The sequence below is a fragment of the Penicillium canescens genome (assembly GCF_028828765.1).
Source record: "Penicillium canescens strain IBT 15451 chromosome Unknown utg000007l_segment0_segment0, whole genome shotgun sequence".
Taxonomy (NCBI): Eukaryota; Fungi; Ascomycota; class Eurotiomycetes; order Eurotiales; family Aspergillaceae; genus Penicillium; species Penicillium canescens.
Genome location: NW_026703969.1, coordinates 1426127 through 1446370, shown reverse-complemented (window position 1 = coordinate 1446370; position 20244 = coordinate 1426127). Strand labels below are relative to the sequence as shown.

The following is a 20244-nucleotide window of genomic DNA, read 5'->3' as shown; positions in this document are numbered from 1 at the left end:
AGGTTGACCCGATGCGTGATGTAGCCTTTCCAGGAGGGATACTAAACGCCCCCGTTTTGACGGTTTGCTTGGAACTCGAATATACGGTATCTCTAGTTCCTGTTGCTGAAGAGATAGATGAAGAGCTCCACCCTCTGCTATATGTGGCTGAGTGGGATTGGATCGTCGACGTAGCGTTGGTCGATCCCTCACAATAGAAAAGGAATTGTTGGAACTCCGGAAGAGCTGAACTCCTAGTGCGCACTCCCGAGCCGGAGTCCACGCAGGATTTGCAAGCGCGATGGGACACTTGGAATGGAGAACCTGGAGAGCACAGCGTCTGGGTCTTGGTAATTGATTCGGCCGCCTCCATCGCATCGTTACACGGGCCATAGCACTTTCCTGGAATGTGTACGTCTCGTTGGGTATTTATTCGCGGCTCGGGAAACTCGAAAATATCGTACCCAAGCCCGAACTGGAGAGGGCTTAAGTTGGTAAATCCCGGAGCCACAGTGTATCGTATTTGGCCGGACGACGTCGTCGAGCCCTGAAATGAAGTACTAGGCAGCGGGGGACTGGGAATACACTCCTCGGGCGCACAGTAATAGGTGTCGGCCGGTGGCCCAGCTTCAAAGTTGCATTCCCCATTAGCCGTTCTCTTGGATGGGCTACAAAGAAAGTTTGGCGGGCAGCCCCAGGTGTAGTCGCGAGGTGGTCGTGATGTCGGTGTGTACGTTGGATTGATGACTCTGGTCGGGCAGATGGAAAGCGATGGGTCTATTCACGTTAGCCAACGTAGTCTCGTTCTCTTCAGTCTCCACACTTACTGGGGGAAACCGTTGTCGAAGACAACGCGGCACTTCTATCATCAGTTTGAGCCTGCCCAGCGCTGGGACTTCCGGAAGGAGGCAAAGGATTGGCCCGGGTGACAAACGGCTCCGTCGACGACTGGACTCTCAAACTTAGTTCCTGTTCAGTCGCATGATCGATCGAAATTTGATCGGTAGATACCCCGGAGCCGCCTGTATTGGACTGAGAGGCGACTAGGCTAGAGTCGGGTGCTTCCTCTGTGGGCTGGCCTGAGGGGTTACCTGGACTCGTAGGTAGCGGAAGAGACGATAAAGATGCCGCGTCGCCTGTTGTACAGTCAACTCTCGCTTATACCACGGTGGGATATTGCACATTCTTGATAATAACACATCCCTTGCTTGGATGGCCCCTTCATTCCAGTTTTTTCCATATAAATTGACAGAATATAACACATTTTGTTTTACCACACTTTCTTCCTCTCAAATCTGCTTAGTCAGCGCAATCAACCAATCAGAATGCCTCAATCTACAAGCTCTCCTACCCTCCCGACCCCACCCAAGCGCGTCAGAATGGGACCAAAGCGTACCAAATTGGGTATATCAGACGCGCAGAAACAGGCACTACGGGCATTTTGGTCTAATACTAGCCCAAAGCCCACGCAGACTGCATGTGCTAAGTGGTTTGAGGACCAATTCAAACAAGTGATTGACCGGTCAACCATATCAAGGATCCTTTCATCCAAATACAATTATCTTGATACGGGCCCTGCAGGGGCAAACAAACGATCTTCATCCTCTCATTGGCCATTATTGGACCAAAAGCTATATGACTGGGCAGATAACCATATTGGCAATGGAATACCAATAAATGGCCCTTTGATCCAAACTAAAGCAGCTGAGCTTTGGAGACAAATACCGGAATACAAAGATCGGACCAAACCTCAATTCTCTGAGGGTTGGTTAACTCGCTTCAAACAACGCCACTCTCTTCAATATCATACTTTCCACGGAGAAGCTGCCTCAGTCCCATCCTCGGTACATGATCAGATCAAAAGCACCAAATCGATTTGCAATCAATTCAAACCGTCCGAAATCTACAATATGGATGAAACTGGCCTATTTTGGCGACGTATGCCAAATGGTGGTCTTTCAAAGGGAAAAATTGCTGGCAAAAAGCTTGATAAAACACGAATCACTATTGTTGTTGCATCAAATGCGGATGGTTCCGATCGAGTCCCTTTATGGTTGATTGGCACAGCAAAAACCCCTCGCGCACTCCGGGGGGTTAATTTCCGAGCTCTGGGATGTGTTTGGCGTCACAACAAGGCAGCATGGATGCGTCATGACATTATGGAGGACTGGTTGCGATCTTTCTATGGGCGTATTCCCTTAGATAAGAAAGCTTTGCTCCTTTTAGACAATGCTTCACCACATGTTATTGGACTCCAGCGAGCGCCACCACCACCCCGGATTACGGTTGTTTTTTTGCCAGCAAACGCAACTTCAATTTATCAACCCTTGGACCAAGGTATTATCCAAAACTTGAAGCACCATTATCGGAAGAAATGGATGCGCTATATGATTGCTTTTCTTGATCGTGGGATAGACCCAAAACAAAGAATGAGCATTTATTATACTGTTACCTGGGTAACGCAAGTTTGGAGAACAAGTGTATCAGACCAAACGATTATCAATTGCTTTAAACAAAGTACTTTGATTAGTCCAAAGTCTATACCTATACCTGAGTCCGCGCCCGAGTCCGCACCTGAGTCTGCACTATTTTCCGAGCCCGGATTGAGTGATGAGATTGAAAGTCTATATAATCAAGCAATTGATAAGCTTGGTGATAAAGATATTGTGCCATTTGACGAGTTTTTGAACCCTTCGGACGAAGACATGTTAGAAGATGGGACTGAAGGGCGAGATGAGACCAATGAGCAAGATATATATATTGCCCCAACAACCTCAGAAATTCAGGATATTGACATTGATGGGCCCCCACCTGAGCTTCTGTCTAATTCTGCTATATTGGACAGCCTCCAGGATATCCTACTATGGGTTTGTAGCAAAGAAAAGGGTACCTCGGACCATATTAGACAAATTGAGAGCTTAATCAGCGACTTTGGCAGGATTCAGATTGATGAGAAACGTCAGGTGACTTTGGATCAGATGATGGGATGGAAGACTAAATAGGTATTAGGGCTTAGAGTTAGCTTGTCAAATATTATGTCATCCTCTCACCAAAACACAACTCAATTATACCACGTAATTTGGCTTGGATAGTATGCTGTGGTATAAGCGAGAGTTGACTGTAGTGGGTAGAACCGTCGTCCATAGACCTCCTTGTGGGCTCTCAGGAGCGCTCGTATATACTACGACGGTGGTAGTTGATACTACGATTGTGGAATTTCCGGCAGGGCTCGTACGTGATGAGGGAGTGACTTGATCTTCTGAGAGCTTAGGTGGGTCGCTGGACGATGTTGGAGTTGACTGCGTGACCGCCGTATCGCCTGGAACGTTGGTCATTGTCCAACTGGTCACATAGCTGGTATCGTGAAATGTAACTGTGGTGTATTGAGTTGACGCGCTTGGATTTGAATTGGGAGCTTCATCCGGAGCAGATTCGCTCGGCAGACTGGGTGTGTTTGATGTCGATAGGTCCACTTGCGAGCTATCGATCACGCTCGTACCTATTGCCGTGGTCGTCGATACCGTGATCGTCGAACTTTGGTCGGAGCTCGCTGAAACAAATACTCCACTCCCTGTCATGGTAGGTGAGTCACTATTTGACGACGGAATTGACTGGCTGACTGGCGTCGTGTTTGAAAGTTCTGTACTCCTCCAACGAGTTATGTAGCTGGTATCATGGACCGTGACCGTGGTATATTGAACTGACACGCTCACATCCTGCGTGAAAAATTTACTTGACAAGGGAGTAGGAGCGCTGGGAGCGAGTGTGATAAAGCTCACTACCGTGGTCACCCTCCAGTCTGTTACGGTGGAGATATCACCGACAGGAGTCTCGGTAGAAGCGGGTATAGTGGTTGTGGTTGAGACGTCTATTGACGTTGACTGGACGTCGGTGCTAGTTTGCGACGCTGTGGCTTGTGGAGACGAGCTTGCCATGAGCGAGGTTGTCGTTTGGATCTCGTCGGTGCTAACGGTCGTGCTAAGGGCCGTTTCCGTACATGTACAGTCGGTTGTGTCCGTCGATGTCGTGGTCAGAGTGATAGTAATCATGCGTTTGGCCAGCTGGGATATAATCTCCTTTGTCGTCACCCCCACCCGCCCAGTCTGGCAGGAGGGCACTGTCTGGCTAGAAAGAGAGATGGAAACATCGGAGGCAACCAGTAAACAGAGACCTTGAATGCAAAGCAAGACGAGGGATAGGGTCGAACTCCGCATTCTGATTCTGTATGCGACTAGACAAGATTAAACAAAGGTGGGTAGAATGATACGGAGGAAGGGTGTCGAGTAAAAAGTCGTCGTGAGATAGACCTCCTTTATAATTGCTCAGTTCCATGGTGCGATACTAGCGCCAATAGGCAATTCGATCGGAATGGGTTTGGTTTTGAGTCATAAAAACCCCGGAGGTGATCCCATAGGGAGGGTTTTAGTACCCGTTTGGTCCACGATACTTTCATCCACAGATCATAAGACCCAGAGAGGTCGCCCTTAAGCCAAGTACACCACGGCAACCTCACTACAAAATGTGTGTTCTCTACTGGTGCCGCTGCATTTGTGCTTTGGCCCCTCTCACAGTTCATTATGTGCAGAACAGATGGGCAGCCCATCTGGATTCCTAAGTCATCAGTGATCGAAACACGAGCATAGATATCTGTAGGATGTATACGAAAATTAAGGGTTCTAGAACTAAAACAGGGATGATTCAAGTATTCCGTCGCACTACTAGCTGTGATGTTGTGGATTTGTCTTGAGATAGCGTGCCCAGGTCCGCCTGCCCTACAGCATGGAAGAAACGCTTCTTCCATTCTCTCTCCCTCTCGTCTAGCCAAATTTAATCTATTGCCATCCTTTGCTAGTCCTCTTCTCTCTAGACTTCGCGAAGAAAAACTCAGTGCAATTGCCACAATTTTACCAAGTGACGCCAAAATAAAGAGCAATTTCTCCCCACGGATAAAGTCAAATGTATCAATAGGCTCCACGGGGCTTAGTGAACCCCACAAAGTTCTAGATTTAGGAATTTAGAACTTGGCATCCTATTTTGCCTCATGGGTTGATCGGGACCAAGTAGGAGAAGGGCATAATCAAGCAGTTCGTTAAACGATTAACAAATATTTCTTTCGAACATCGATGCACTAGCCCAGTTTCTCGTCATAAGAATAATTCAGATGACAGTTGGTGGTAACACAGGTCGGAAATGGACAAAATCTCCACCCCCGCCGCCTACGTGGAGAATATTTGGGAGCGAAACAAAAACAAAACCAGAGGTAATGGACCGTAGTAGGTTGCGCTGTCAATACGGCTAGGGGCCTAGATATAGATTAGGCGTTTTCGGGATTAATTCCGAGAAAAGACCAAGGATTTCAAAGTGGTGGAACAGATTCTGAGTGTGCATACACAAACACAAATAGCCGAATTTTTTCATCCCCTCCTTAGCTTTTGATCAAATGCCCCCCTGCAAGGCCGCTTCAACGCGACAGTGCACCCCACTTCTCCATTGTGAGTATGTCCGATAACACTATGTATTGCATGCCGGGTTCCATAGGCTAATGTACATGTCATAGATAGATGAATCTGCTCAATCTTCCTAATGAGCTTCGCCTTTTGGTAGCAGAGAGTCTGGATAAATCAAGGGACAAATTTACGCTGGCTTGCCTCAATCGATCAACAAGAGATCTCCTCCTTCCGGCTCTGTACAGATTCAATCTGCGGCAGCAACGTAGCTCTGCCTTATTTTGGGGTGCTGGCAACAACCGACCAAAACTTGTGGAAAGATTGTTGCGCGAATATCAAGCGGACGCTAACACTACGGATAGGAAATCTCGCACACCCATCTTCTACGCCGTTCACAATGAGGACACCACCATGGCTGGCATGCTTCTTTCTGATTGGAGATCTGATATCAATTGGCAAGACAGGTACCTGCAGACGCCACTAGTATACGCCATAAGTCGAAATCTTCTGTCCATTGCAACATTTCTACTGAAGTTCAATCCAAAGGTGGATAGAAAAAATTACAAACAGCGTTCGGCGATCTGGTATGCTGTCAACCAACGAAATGAAGATCTGGTGCAGGTTCTTTTAAACATGGGCAGCGATGTAGTAACGCCCGATTACAGAGGAACATCACCGCTTCTCCTTGCTATTTCTAAGAGAAGCGTCAAAATCAGCCGAATGATATTACTGCATTCGGAGGGATCGGGAAAGCCTTTGCTGGAGAATGTGCACGATACACATGGTCTGCTTCGCCAAGCTGTAAAGTCAGGTCTTAAAGATATCATTTCCCTATTGATCGCTAGTGGTGCAGACTTAAATTCGAGGAATGACGATGGTCAGAGTGTGTTGCATCAGGCCACACGAAGAGGTGACAAGGCTATAGTCCAACAGTTACTCGCATTTGAAAATATCTCGGTCAATGTGGCTGATAGAAACACCCGCACTCCCCTCCACGTTGCAGCAGAACGAGGGCTTAGGTTCATAACCAGTCTGCTACTTGGACACAAGGATATAGATGTTAACGTAAAGGATATGGACGATCAGACCGCTTTCGACATCGCAGTAGGATGTGGCAATAGTTCAATCACGAGCCTTCTTTTAGCAGCTGGTACTGTGGATATCAACGCTCCAGATGTTCATGGAACAACAGCACTCTGTGTAGCTGCACAGGAAGGGAATACAGATATAGCATTGCAAATACTCGCAGAAGATCTTGTAGATGTGAACGCGGCAGGCCAAGAGGGAAGGACAGCTCTTCATCATGCGGTGAGGACCAATAACATGCTGATCACATGCGCACTCTTAAATAGAAAGCGGATAGATCCAAATGTTTGTGATGACTACGGATGGACGCCCCTTAGCGAGGCTGCTTCCAATGGTAATCTACCGATAGTTGAACTTTTTCTCGCCAGGCGGGACATACACGTGAACGTGCAGAGGGCCCCTCCGTTGTTCTATGCCGCTCAACGGGGTCATGTAGAGGTTGTTAGTCGATTACTGTCCCTTGACGATAGAATCGACATTGATCAACATGTCTCACACAAATCGGCTTTATGCATTGCCACCGAGAAGGACCATGCTGAAGTTGTAAGGCTTCTTCTCCTTCAGCAGAAACAGGGACCCGGTATCGACACCAAGGGAAACCCAGAAGACCCAGCGCTTTCATCCGCTGCCTAGAATAGATATTGCCATGAAGATGGAGATCTGTCTACATGTTACTGTTACCGTTCTGAGACCCTAGCTAGAACGCAGAGGTAAAAGGTGGTAGCAATGTGAAGAACACTATTGATGCGGCTGACAATGCTCCGTCATGTTGTTTCGTGCGTCCATAAGGATCGCTTAGGTTAGTCCAAAACCCTATAGCTTAGTTTTCACCGATCAGTCCGAGATTACAATATCTACTCTCAGTAAAGAATGTAGAAGTATTTCATACACAAACCTGGCGGCGGTAACTATGGTCTTTGAAGCATGAGACATCGTCTTCTACTCTATAACGATTTGCTTCCCCTATAATGGAGAGAGAGGAAAGACAGAAAACTTGTTATAGTATATCAAGCTATACTATGCTACAACGCAAAAGAGGCTGACTACAATAAGGTTTCCCGTTTGTTTATTGCTTTAGGAAACATATATAGTCATATACACTAAACATCTGTATTCCCCTGACGCAAAGTGCTACATATTATATTAAGTGGCGAATGCTTGAATCAAGCTTCATGTCTTCAACTCTTGTATAAAGGATTGTTTCTATTGAAGAGAGGAGTAACGGAGATAAACCGTGGATGAAAATCGTAATTTTGTTTCCGAAAGTTACGGATCATACTATGTTCTTGTTACAATACGGTTCGTGACTTTGTAACAATCAAAGTCAAATATAGATTAGACTGCGTGTTTCAGAGTAGAGTTCACCATGAAGTAAAGAGAGTAAAGAAGTGAATTTGGAGCGCATCTGTAAAATTATTCATACTGTTGCTGTCCGAATGAGCTTTGTTTTCTTTGTTTTATCAAGGACCAGACAAAGAAAAACGAAGAACTAAAATATAAATAAACACAAAAAAATAAAATAAGACCAAGAATAGAATAAAATAAATATAAAATAAAATAAAATAAACCCAAAAGAAAGGAAAACGGGACACTTATCACCTTGCACGCCGACTTTTCCATTCTCTTTCTACCTACATTTTGATCAGAAGCCATCCTGCCACTACCAAATTAGGAAAAGGCAATCAGAAAAAGCCTCCATTCTTTCACAACTTCTATCACCTTGCTTGTGTGTTACAAAAGATGATGCTATACAACGACTCCGATGAACAAGATAGTGCACTCTTTGCTTGCGCATTGCGTCTAAGTAGTCACGTGTGTCCTTTTATTTTGTCTATCAGGTATTGAGATTCCATAGACAGATGGCGACCCTGGGCTAATCTTTAGCTATTTACTATTTCCATGGACACTAAGATCAGACTGGTCGGGTTTCCGTAATTTCAGTCAGCTCTTAGCTGCCACGATGGCAACAGTGGTCTGTGGTGTTTTTTTCTTCTCAACCAAGCTGGCAGAAGGCCCCCAGTACCGAGAGCATCACCTCCGCGAATTCATGACGTTACTGAAGTAAGTCCTGGGCCATAGCATTTAGAATAGCTAACTAACAATTTTGGCCTAGTGGATGCTATGAAGCTAGTAAAATGGGCTTTTTCAACATGTCTATATTTCTTCTTTTAGCAGCGCAAGATTCTTTTCGACTTGCTTTGACAGGTTGGGGCTTGACCATCGCCGTCACAGTATTCTACATCACTATGCTTTACTTGGCCAGCGATGAATTGATGTGAGCTTAATGCACTGTAAAAACAAGCTAAGTAGAATATTGCATTTCTCAAACAGTTACGGAATATGTAAAATAAACAAAAACTCGCTAGAACTCCATAGGAGCCTAACAGTGCGTATCCAGAAATCAGATCAGCGTTGCCAAGTCGGTAATTGGTGGAACGTGTCTCAGGTCTAAGCGGACCAATACAGTCGGTAGGTGTAGTGAAAGAAAGGAAAACCTTCTACCCCATCGCCTACGGTACGATTTCCGGCGGTGAAACATGCACGAGTCCAAAAGTGTGTGGAGCACTAGCCATCACAAAGCTTACGAATAAAGGTAATTATGGGAAAGAAAACATAAGAGTCGAAATATACGGACCTTGGAGTAACCACCCTCCCGCGATTATGCAGGGTAACGACGGGAAACGGCAACGGAAGACCAAGTCTCGCCTTGTCCTATCACCAATATTACTGCCATTGTATACCTACCTTCTAGATCTCCCCGCCTTTCCTATAATCAATTATAGGTCATCGGGTGGAAAGCCCTCGCTCCGCGCGCTGAAGGGGCCTGTAAACCTTGACACAGACGAAAGGCAAGTAAACATCACAATGCTAGTGGATTGTACCAACCATTTCTGGACGGGTTCCACATGTCAATACTAGATATATCGTTTATTTAGATATACAGTATAACTGATTTCGAAAGCTACTGTACATCCTAATAATATTGTTGAGTCAGCAGTTTATGACCGGGCTTTAGAGCAAATCACTGAAATGCGAGAAGGAATGTCTCTTATGTTTTATACACGTAGTTAAGCAAAAACACGAATTAGTTGATTGTTGAAGAACTACTATCGTGGTATCGATAGTTAAGAATCACTGTACCTATATCGATTAGAGATCCGCGTCCTAGATCGCGCTAACGGGCGGCGCTCGGAGGACGAGATAATAAAAAGACTCATATAAGACATACTTAACATAGGGAATATGCCACTTACCGGTGTGCTTCCGGCATCTATGCGTCTCGCAAAGCCGACAGCCGAAGCGCGCTAAGTACTGATGTAGCCTTATTCTAATGCCGTTTGAAGACATGATCTCCGGTGGCTTTTGTGATGTGCCACTTTTGGACTGTCGCACGTAGTCAAACAAATTGTCTATTTAAGCGCCAACTCTCCTCTTTGGAACGATACGATTTTCAGTTTTTTTCGCAGCCAACAAAGACCTGTCGCAACCGAATAATCCCCTCTTATTTCATCACGTTATTCTCGCGTCGTTTGTAAACCGTCTATACAAGAAGCATCAGCTTATCCGCTAGCAAGAGATAATCCTACTGAATCGAATATTGGTACATACGCTAAAACCCCTCTCTTGTAAGTCACATACTCCTCGAGGAGCCATCAATATGGTCTACCGGGAGTCCATTGATATGGCTACCTGCTGACAAATATAAACAAGAATATATAGCATTTTTATGGCAGTCTTAGCTTTGTTCCTTGTGGAACCCGACGATTGCAGTGAAGACGAGGCCGAGAAGGTCCTGAAGGATGCGCGGAGTGGCATAAGGAAAGCCGTCGAGCAAAAGAACCTGCAAGTTAGATGGCTTGTCATGGGCTTCCCGTTGGGGATTGGCCCGATCTATTCCATGGAAGTTCTTTTCGATGGGCCACCCGAGTTGTTGGACGGGGTCCCTCGAGGCAAACCTGGAGTAACAGGAGACCCGGTTTGTTATCATTGGAAGTATGACAAGGTGGAAGCGGTGAGCAGATTTAGCAACCTCAATTATATTATGCAGATATAAAGGCCAGGTGCTCCGCCGGCCACCGAAAGCATGTATTTATCGGCTGGATTACGTATATAGTGTTCCAAAATTCCAAGATAGTACCTCTATCATATGTAATCACATATCCATCAAATTACATTGGAAACGTATGCATCTCGGCCTTATGCTTTACCTTAAAATAAATCTACCTTGTTGGTCAAAAATGTATAATACGGCGTCCTGATTTGGTTTTCAGCTTCGTGAAAAAGGACCAACATAAACAAATGATCGGCCGCCGGATAATAATTATTGCTACTTCCGCCGTCAGAGACTTTTTAATGCATAAAGAACTCGATTTGTTCTATCCAAGCCCGAAATCTTTCCTTTCCCTCCGTGTTCGTTTTGCTGTACCAATATCCTCGTACTTCATGATCTTGGCCTTGCTAACAAATTGTCAGCTTTGTATTTTGTCGAACATTTTTTCTGGGCGTTATGTAAGACGACGAAAGTAGAAACGAAAAAATAGGACGTAGGAAAACAAAATCCAAAAAGGGGAGAGGAAAAACAGGAAAGAAAATAAATGAACGAAAAATCCAAGGATAAGGTAAGACTTACACGAAAAAAGAAATGCAAACAAGGAGTGGTAAAAGAGAATGGAAATAGAAAATAGAAAAATATGGAAACGGCGGTGAAATATTTAAATATAGAGTAAAACCCGAATAGGGCCTAGAGCCGCGAAAGTCTCCACTATATCGCCTACGTTAGTAAGATGCAGTGTGCCTAACGAACTGATGCTGAACCTACTACTCTGATTCTCTTATAGAATTTCTGCCTCAAAAGGGACACCCCGCCCTGTCAATATGTTCGATTGATGTTATAAACTCAATGGCTCTTGTATTGATGAATTATAGTATACAAGACATCTTGTGGAAAGTGTAAGTGATTTATTGATTCACTCTCATTAGAAACAATATAGAAGGCGTGGGTGGACGGACTTTGGTCCGAGTTAAGGGAATGGTATCAAAAAATCTCTCGAGCCTTGAATAGTGGGCCATTTTTGGTAAGCAGAACTGGCGATGCGGGATGAACCGAACGCGAGGTTAAGGTGCCGGAATACACGCTCATCAGACACCACAAAAGGTGTTAAGTCATCTAGACAGCCCGACGGTGGCCATGGAAGTCGGAATCCGCTAAGGAGTAGTAAACTAAAGACAGAGTAAAAAGGAACTTGTAATTACCCAGAGGGACGTGCAGGTTAGCGCAAGGAAGCTCCACCAGTGTAAGATCAAGGGTCCTCTGGTCGACGCCGGAAGACGGGAAGAAGTTGACCCGGTGCATGATTTAGACGTGGACTTTGCATGGGGGATAGTAAATGCCTCAACGGGGTCGCCTAGAGGTTGTATGTCAATTAATATCCCTTGGCGATGGAAACGACATTGATCAACATGTCTCACACAAGTCAGCTTTGTATATTGCCGAAAAGGCCATGTTGAAGTTGGAAGGCTTTTGCTTCAACAGAAAGGGCAACATGGTATCAACACCGAAACGAATGCAGGAGACCCAGTGCTTTCATCGGCTGCCTAGAATAGATGTTTGCCATGAAGGTAAAGGTTTGGTTAAATGTTTCTGTTACTGGTAATGTAGGTAGAAGGCATTATACGTAGCAGCTCGAGGTACGAAGGAAGACATTGGGGCAAAAAGTGGTAACAATGTAAAGAACTCAATGGATGCAGCTGAGGAAGCTTCGCCCTACGTGCTTCCGTTCTACGTTCAGGATCGCTCGAATGAGTCCAAAGCGCTATAGGCTTGTTCTCACTGATCAAGTCAGCGATTTGCTTTGTTTATATCGACATAAATAGCTACTCTGATTAAACCGTCTAGAAGTGTTTTTCATATATTTTGCTGGAGGACAGTTCGGAAACGTGTAAATACAGTAGTGCAAGTTTAACCATGAAGGTTAGTCTGGTACCCTACCGTAGTAAGGGATCGGGCAGTACGAGGAGCTGTACCGCCTAAAGGCCAAGCCATGAGGATGGTTGGCATTTTGTTGATCTTTCAAGACTTGAAGGCTATGATAGTCCGAGGATGCGGCAGGGCAAAGCATCGTCAACAGTGATGCGGGTTCCACAAATTAATGCCCTTATCTCTCGGCTTATTCCTTGCAATACCGTGGTAGGAAAAATCTCTCTCTCCTCTCGTTTGTTCGTTTATCGCCATTTAGAATAGAAGAGATCAATCAGACTGCTGCGCCTCCTCATTCCTGAAGACGTCGTCGAGCCGTCACAGCTCTCATATTGGGACTAGTAATATTGATATCCTGTTGTTCATGGGGTTGACCGTATTGGAAGTAGGATTGGACTCCACAGCTAGACCTTTCACATCGGTGGGGTACTGCACTCTCTCCTGAGAGCTTCCAGGACTGCAAACATTCTGTCGTGTCAACGCGTGTGCGACTGTCGAGCGCCCCGTGTCGCAAGGGCTTTGTTTGGTAGTATGCTGTGTTTGGTTCACAGCAGTAAAGCCAGCAGACCCAATGGCACAACAGGAGGAACTTTCTCTACATAGAACTCCTCGATAAATTTGGTTAGCGAGTCAATATATTCCAGGTTGGTCATCGCTCCCAGGCTGACGCGTAGAATGCCAGTTGTCCGGCGATTTGAGACATCGTGGTCATCGCCGCAACGTAAACTGGCGGCATGATGGCGACGCAGCTCTTCGCCTGTCCACCCAAGAGACAAGGTCGTTCCTCTGGGGTTGTAATCCGAGCTACAGCGTAGTTGGATATTCCGTACGGCTGCCATTTCTTCTACCTCGGTCCTGGAGATCCATTAGCCACGACTGTTTCTCAAATTAAAAGCGACGATCGGGCCTTGGAAGAGTGGCTTGCTATAACTTGGTTGGTAAGTCTGACAGACCTTTATGTCATTAAAGTGTCTCAATACAGACAGCTGATCATAGAGTCGCTGAGCGAGAAACCCAGTATGTGCGGAACTATTAGACATTGACCCGTACAGACGCTTGTGCTAATGGCGGCATCTAGTGCGATGATGCTCTGAAAAGGAAGGGTATCGTTGTTTAGCCGCTCAGGGATCGAGGTGTCTTTCTTGGCATGCCATTGTGCTACGGATATATCGACATATTTACTGTACGCCTGCCAAAAAGCTTTCGTCTCTCAAGTAGGGAGCCAGAACATTTCCGGACAATCAAAGCCCCTAGATCCGGGAATCCAAAGATTTTGTGGAAGCTGAACGCCGTAAAATCCGGCGCGGTGTTTGGCGCGGTGTTTGCTTCACCAAAGTCAAGAGGAGCGGTTGATAGAAATGAGGAGGCATCAAGCAAAGTAGATACATTCCCTCCCTGACAGGCAACGGAACGGAGTTGCGCGCACCACCGAAGTGGGAGACGTCGACCATTCATGTTGGACTGGGCTGGAAAGGCAAACAACTTGGGAACTTAGACTGAGCTGTGCTAAGCTCAGTAATCCAAGCCTCGACATCAGCATCGTCAAAACATTGAGAGTTTATGTCCGCGAGCTCCCGCACACCAATCACACTGGTATGGGAGTCAACATGGCAGCCATACCAAAATCCGCCAGGGTCGGCATCACGAAACAAGTCTCCAATCAGCTTCATAGCTGCTGTCGCATTTGCCACAAAGACTAAATCAAATCCATTGGGGTTGGCATTAAAGAACTGGAGGACTTGGAGTCGCACGTCATCTGTCCGCCGTGTAGACCGCTGTGATGATACCAACATCGGATGGTGACTGGACATTATATCATCAGAGAATGACTGGATAAAAGACTTGGCAAAGAGCGTGGTTCCGGCGTGGCCAAGATAAGTCATTCCTGCAACCCATGGAAGAGGATAGTCAGCATAGACGAATCCAGTCATTTGAACGACTGGGCTATACCATTGAGAAGAAAATACTCTTGCTCATGAATGGCATCCGTATCGGCAAAGTAACCCTGACCATATTGGGGATGAACGAATTCCTCTAAATATTCTCCATCATACTCGATTTGGCGCATGGAATCGAAGAGTATATTATTCTTCCGCGATAATAGTGTGCTGTGCATGAGATTGAAAGTGCAGATAAAAAATTACTTTAATAGAAATGTATAATTGCCACAGAGATGGTGCGGTAGACATTTACAGCGGATATAGATAAAGGGAAAACAGTCGTTTGTGATCATGTTTACTAGGCTAGTTGGTAGGTTTACTGGCCGACAATGTTAGTCCCTATATAAGCAAGGTTGCGCGGTAGAACTCAAGGCCAATAAGGGTTCGAGGGAAGGACACATTTGGAATTAATTGTCTCCCACCCGCTCGCTGCAAGTATTCACCGTAGTTGCATCAACTACGAAGAACCCTATTTAATTCCTGGAGTGGACCCCATCGTGAATTCTCTTATTAACGGACCGTGTATTAACTGGGGTCTCGAGAATTATGATTGCGACCTCATCAATTTTGTGTGGGTGAATATTTACTCCCCCTTCCCTTTTAGTTTATTTTCATTTATTTTTTATTTATTATTTATTTAATCTTTTTTTTTCAAAAAGAAAGAAAAAGGAAAATCGACATTAGTGCTTAGATATGCACTTCGACTAAAGCAAACCAGGGTACCCAACGCTGAGAATGTTTCCGTAAGACTTATGAACATGTTATATCCCATGGTTTTGCTAGGAGAGATGATATCGGATTTTGCTCGTTTTCATAGAATGACCGCGAAGCGTGCGATGGCCGAGTAAAAACCGGCAACAGCTAACCTCTTTTGAAGCGAGGACAAGAAACGCACGGCACACATTCTAGTCGTGTATTTGGTGCACATTTTGGAGCGGCCGGTGCTGACCTACGGAAACAGTTGTAAGCCGGAACCGAAGAATGCCACTTCAAAAATTGACCTGTATGATTGGTCTGTTGATTTATAAGAAAACAATCACAGCTAAATGATTGCCACAGGATCATATTACGTGAATAATGGTTTGGTTAACCGCAGCCTATTATGACAAGCACCCGTTTTCGCAGGTCACGGCACTTCGCAAGAGTGTGAATACTTATCGCCGGGCGCGTTAGCGATAGGAGCAAGTATATACAGAGTCATTTAGGGCGAAGAAATCATAAGAGTCGAATATACGGAGGTTGATGCAATTACGGGAACAGCAACGAAGGCTAAGTCTCGCCTTATGCTATCACCAATTGTCATTGTACTCCGAATTTCTCGCTCTCACTGTCTTCTCCAGGACCAATCATATTTCATCGGCAGGAGTGTGACTCGCGCAGGTTTAAAAGGCCGAAGGTCCTTTCCATGATGGAAAGGCAGAGTAAACAATAAAAGCGCTAAGGAAATATTGTAATTCTCATCAGTTTTAAATGAACTTCACGTGCCAGCGCTAAGAGTATATCGTCGACCCAGATATCGACTAAGTTAGGCATGTTCGGATTAATTCGGACAGGACATCGAGGAACTGCATCCAGAATAGGATAATATTCTCATCTTTCTCCCAACGTTCGATTAAACTTCTCTGCAAGGCCAGCTGAACTTAAAGTTGCTGGCCAGTGTGAGTATAGTCAGTACTGTACCACTTTGTGCCATATGGTTGGTTGTGTGAGCTAATGTAGAATAGATAGATGCATCTGCTCGATCTTCCCAATGAACTTCTCTTACTGTTAGGAACACCGTGGGAGCTCAATAATCCAAAAGTGAACCAAACAGGCTACTATGAATGCGATTTTAGTGATTTTTCACAGTAACCCCTTAACTAGCAGTAGGCCATGTGTAGTATTCGTATACGTGACTGAGCAATGGGCGCTAGCAGTTTGGAACTCGAGCAGGAGTCTCACGAATTTTCCTTCCTTTCTGGCTTGAACGACACACCTAAGATCTAGAAGCCTCGGCGAGTTCAAGATATCCTCTTTGGTAGAACTAGACATGGGCCTATATTTTATCGGATCGTGTCGCCCGTGATAGAATACTACAGAGGACCCAGATTTATGGGTCAAATTTAATTTCACACATGACAGAATGACCGACCAATTTGGCAGGAATCGACTACATGTTATTATTAGCCGCCCCTAGCGACAAGGTAAGAGAATGACCCCAAAGGTTTGTGCCAGATTCTCTCCTAACTGGGTTGACAAAAAAATACTACCGGTGTTTGATCTTACTTTCTCTTCATTTGTCAGGCTTTATTGTCGGTACCGACAGAATTATAGCGAGAATTGCATCACGGAATACTGATTCGACTTCCTAGCTTTGACACTTGCATGCTGAGCCTCACCGTCTATCTCTGCAAGGAAGTCCAATTTTGAGCAGCACGTTTTAACAGCAAAACGCACATCCCTGACATATACATCCCCTGTCTTTAAAAAAGTCCGCAATGCCACCGGTGAATCCCAATCTTGCCGCAGCCAGAATTTCCTAAGCCCCAAATAGCTGCCTTACCTCATCAGGACACCGACGGTATACGGCAATAGGGCGACCCATCAAATCCTGCTTCCACGACCTCAACATTTATCGGAGCATGGCATGCGACCTTCGAGGCTACAGTATCATGGGATGGAGATCTCCTCGCACAATCGCAACGCTCTACGGTTTATTTATAACTCCACCCCACCGAATGAATGAAATACGCAGTGATTGATAGTAGATAATTGTACTTCTGAACATAAAAGGGGCAACACCAAAAGTAAACGAGATATATTGACTACATACAGCCCACTCAGACCAACTGGGTATCTGATCAGTACAGATGAACGTGCATGTCTGCATGGGGGCTACACGACTTGGTTGCCAAATTATCAAACGGCTGGTTATATACCGACGGACATGGTATTTCATTGGCACGACAAGAGATCGCAGGGCAAGTTGATATACTTGGCTCAACAATGACACTGATTCCGCCACCTCCGTCTCCGTTAATATAAGATAAATCATAGAACATCTGGTCTGTGAAGCAATAGAAAAAGCTGTCACATTCAGGTGGATATGGAGGACAGTAGCTCATTTCAAATTGAATGATGTTCCCGCTTCCCCTCTGTCGTGACAGTTTGTATGAGGCCGCAGTTCCATTGATCGTCGGCTGATATTGCCCTGACCATACTTGATTTGATGGAATAACAACATCGGCAAATGTATCTTTGGTTGTACCTACCATGTACACAGGAAAGCTGCAATGATTGTGAAGGAAAGTGCTCCCACGGTTGGAATTCTGACCATAATCGTAACAGGCTACTGACAAACTACTCGCCGAGGCAATAAGCGTAACGCCAACTGCAATCTTTAACAACAGGTTTATTATACCGTGGTGCATCACCGAAGTGTGTTATAGTCAGACCTGGAAATGTGACTCGCAAGCTGGCAATCAAATATACACTAGGGATGGCTTTCCTACATGGTCTATTTAGGGGAGCGTGGGAGAAAGGCCAGCAATTACTCTTACGTTCTTTCGTTATAAATAGTTTAGGTGCTATTTTATAACCAATCTGCGAGACTTGAAATACGGGTGGGGTGGACTGCTTCCCCGGAAAGCGACAGTCAACTTCAAAATGGTGGCTGATAATAATATTCTACCGTCTGCCACCGATTATGATAATATTCTACAGTCTACCATCAAGACACTGCATTCGCTCCCGCAACTCCGACTTGGTATTGAAAGAGTTTCTAGTACAGAAGTCACCACTCTGGCCAATATGCTAGCCGATGATAAAAGTCTTATCCAAAGGAGGCTTGAGGTAGATTTCGGGTTCTATAGAGGATTCTTGATATTTGTGGGGCAGCTATTGGCTATCGTTAAAGAGTACTCCGATGCGGACATAACCAGTACCGGCTTCCATCCCGAAAATCGGAAGATGATCGAAAATTGCTACCGCCCATTCAGCCCGACGGGTGAGGTGCCTTGTGAATTCATAAAGAAAGATATCCAGGATGCATCAGCGGACTACAGGATGATTATTCTCCAGCAGCTACAGTTAGGGCAAATAGCTGACAAGAATGGATGTTAATTTCTGCAACCACTCCCACATTGGTCCGGTAACCCTTTCCCCCACAGGGCGGTCCATGATATTCTAAAGCCGTTATTCGTAATCACGGTATAGTACGACGTATGCAGGCCTAAAACTGTGCAAACAAATTTGTTCAAATAACATTCTTTTAATATCTTGGGGAAACCAGGAAACAACAACTATCTTAGTATGGGCAATCAGTCTCAAAATAAGATAGGAATTGACACGAGAAACACTGAGGTTTTCCTACAAACCAGTCAAGGGTAAAGATTCAATGAAAAGGGAAGGCAGGATAGCAATTTTTGCAGGGTGCCAATAAAAGATAGGGCTGGTAATCGAAAAAGTTTATTAATTGCAAGTGTGGCGTGGCGTGCAAACGCGCCTCAATCGCAGTGCAGACGGCGGTGTACAGGATAAAGCCATTCGGACCTTCACCATGTTGCAGTTATTTTAACAACAGAGTCTGAAAATGTTTCATGATAGTCCTGCAGAGCTCGTTCAAGACAAATACGGTCAACAAGACCACTACAGTACATGCAAACAACCCCCACACCACATGTGGATATCCATGTAGTTACAATGGCTGGGAAGCCCGGGAAGCCCAGCAACATGCATCCTTCCTCACTTCCACTTGCACTGGAACTAAACCCACGGCCCCAATGCAACAATGAACCGCACCACTACGATGGCCATTTCAAAATGCTTCTCCAGTATGCCGCAGCTGTCAATGCCGTTTTAGACTTCGTTGGAGGCGTCACAGATGTTTCGCTAAGCCATGGGCATAGTTAGCTACGCACGGGCAACAACTGGCCGCCAAGACCTTTGGCCTCCGTGACAATGATCATTGCGGTTCCTGGGCAGATTCCCGTAACAGCTTCCTAGTGTAGGTAGCTGGTGAAACACTGTCGATTCTTCGCAAATGACCGCCTTTGGTGGATCAGTTCTATTCCCGCTCTCACGGAGCGCGGATGTTGTCGCGAACAAGCGCCTTCATCCTTATCAGCAAGATCGGAAGGGGTGTTGTTTGCCCGCGCTTGCCGCCTCCTGGGCCAGCTGATCTGCTCGTCATTTCCTGAGTTGTCGCAGTGCACAAGCCCCCAGCACCCACTGTAGACGAAATGCTTCTCCTGTCATTTAAACCTCCGTGGCCGTATGGTGAATGGCATGGCCGGCCTTGTTAGGTTAGGGTGCCATCCACGCCTCGGGCCGTATCTCTATTATTATAACGATGCGATGCTGATATACATAGTGCATTCTGTCTGCTCCGATGTCAGATACAAACCATCAGTTCTCTAGTCTAAGTGAAAACGGTGATGCACCGTCGAACTCGAACAAACTTTCACATAATGGCTAATGTGACAACATACAGCTCTGTTTCATCCCCATGTGTACCATCGCGGAATTGGCCGAGATCGTCCTCCAACGCCCAGAAAAGCTTAAAATATCCGATGGCTACAGCAGCAAAACTCGCATTGGCTATAGCTAATACACTCTAGCAAATCAGCCCTGCGTATTCGTAATATGGGTATAGTAAAATATTCGACGCATCGTATTACACTGAAGGCCGTGTCAAACTGCCGTAATAGGGAGTGATTACTTGTCATCGCTTTTGCCGATCAAATTGTGGTGAAACTAGGGAACGAACTCCTAAGCCTGGCAACATAGGACTGCAAAAATTGGATTATATCACGCTTAGTTTGAAGAATACGACAAT

The 20244-nt window shown here is 45.5% G+C and overlaps 4 protein-coding genes across 4 annotated transcripts; 3 read left to right on the top strand and 1 right to left on the bottom strand.

Annotated features, from left to right (window-relative positions):
- Positions 1 to 3555: 3555 nt before the first annotated feature.
- N7446_010776 (uncharacterized protein) lies at positions 3556 to 4155 on the top strand (the record flags this gene model as incomplete). Its single annotated transcript, XM_058519519.1, has 2 exons — positions 3556 to 3562; positions 3728 to 4155. 2 exons carry the CDS (start codon positions 3556 to 3558, stop codon positions 4153 to 4155), a joined length of 435 nt encoding a protein of 144 aa, XP_058368357.1.
- A 4317-nt stretch (positions 4156 to 8472) lies between these two features.
- On the top strand, positions 8473 to 8791 carry N7446_010775 (uncharacterized protein; the record flags this gene model as incomplete). The annotated part of the gene is made up of 2 exons (XM_058519518.1): positions 8473 to 8573; positions 8626 to 8791. The coding sequence occupies 2 exons, from the start codon at positions 8473 to 8475 to the stop codon at positions 8789 to 8791; spliced, it is 267 nt and encodes an 88-aa protein (XP_058368356.1).
- A 1448-nt stretch (positions 8792 to 10239) lies between these two features.
- N7446_010774 (uncharacterized protein) lies at positions 10240 to 10566 on the top strand (the record flags this gene model as incomplete). The annotated part of the gene is made up of 2 exons (XM_058519517.1): positions 10240 to 10488; positions 10561 to 10566. The coding sequence occupies 2 exons, from the start codon at positions 10240 to 10242 to the stop codon at positions 10564 to 10566; spliced, it is 255 nt and encodes an 84-aa protein (XP_058368355.1).
- Positions 10567 to 13940: 3374 nt separating this feature from the next.
- N7446_010773 (uncharacterized protein) lies at positions 13941 to 14420 on the bottom strand (the record flags this gene model as incomplete). The annotated part of the gene is made up of 1 exon (XM_058519516.1): positions 13941 to 14420. One exon carries the CDS (start codon positions 14418 to 14420, stop codon positions 13941 to 13943), a length of 480 nt encoding a protein of 159 aa, XP_058368354.1.
- Positions 14421 to 20244: the final 5824 nt, after the last annotated feature.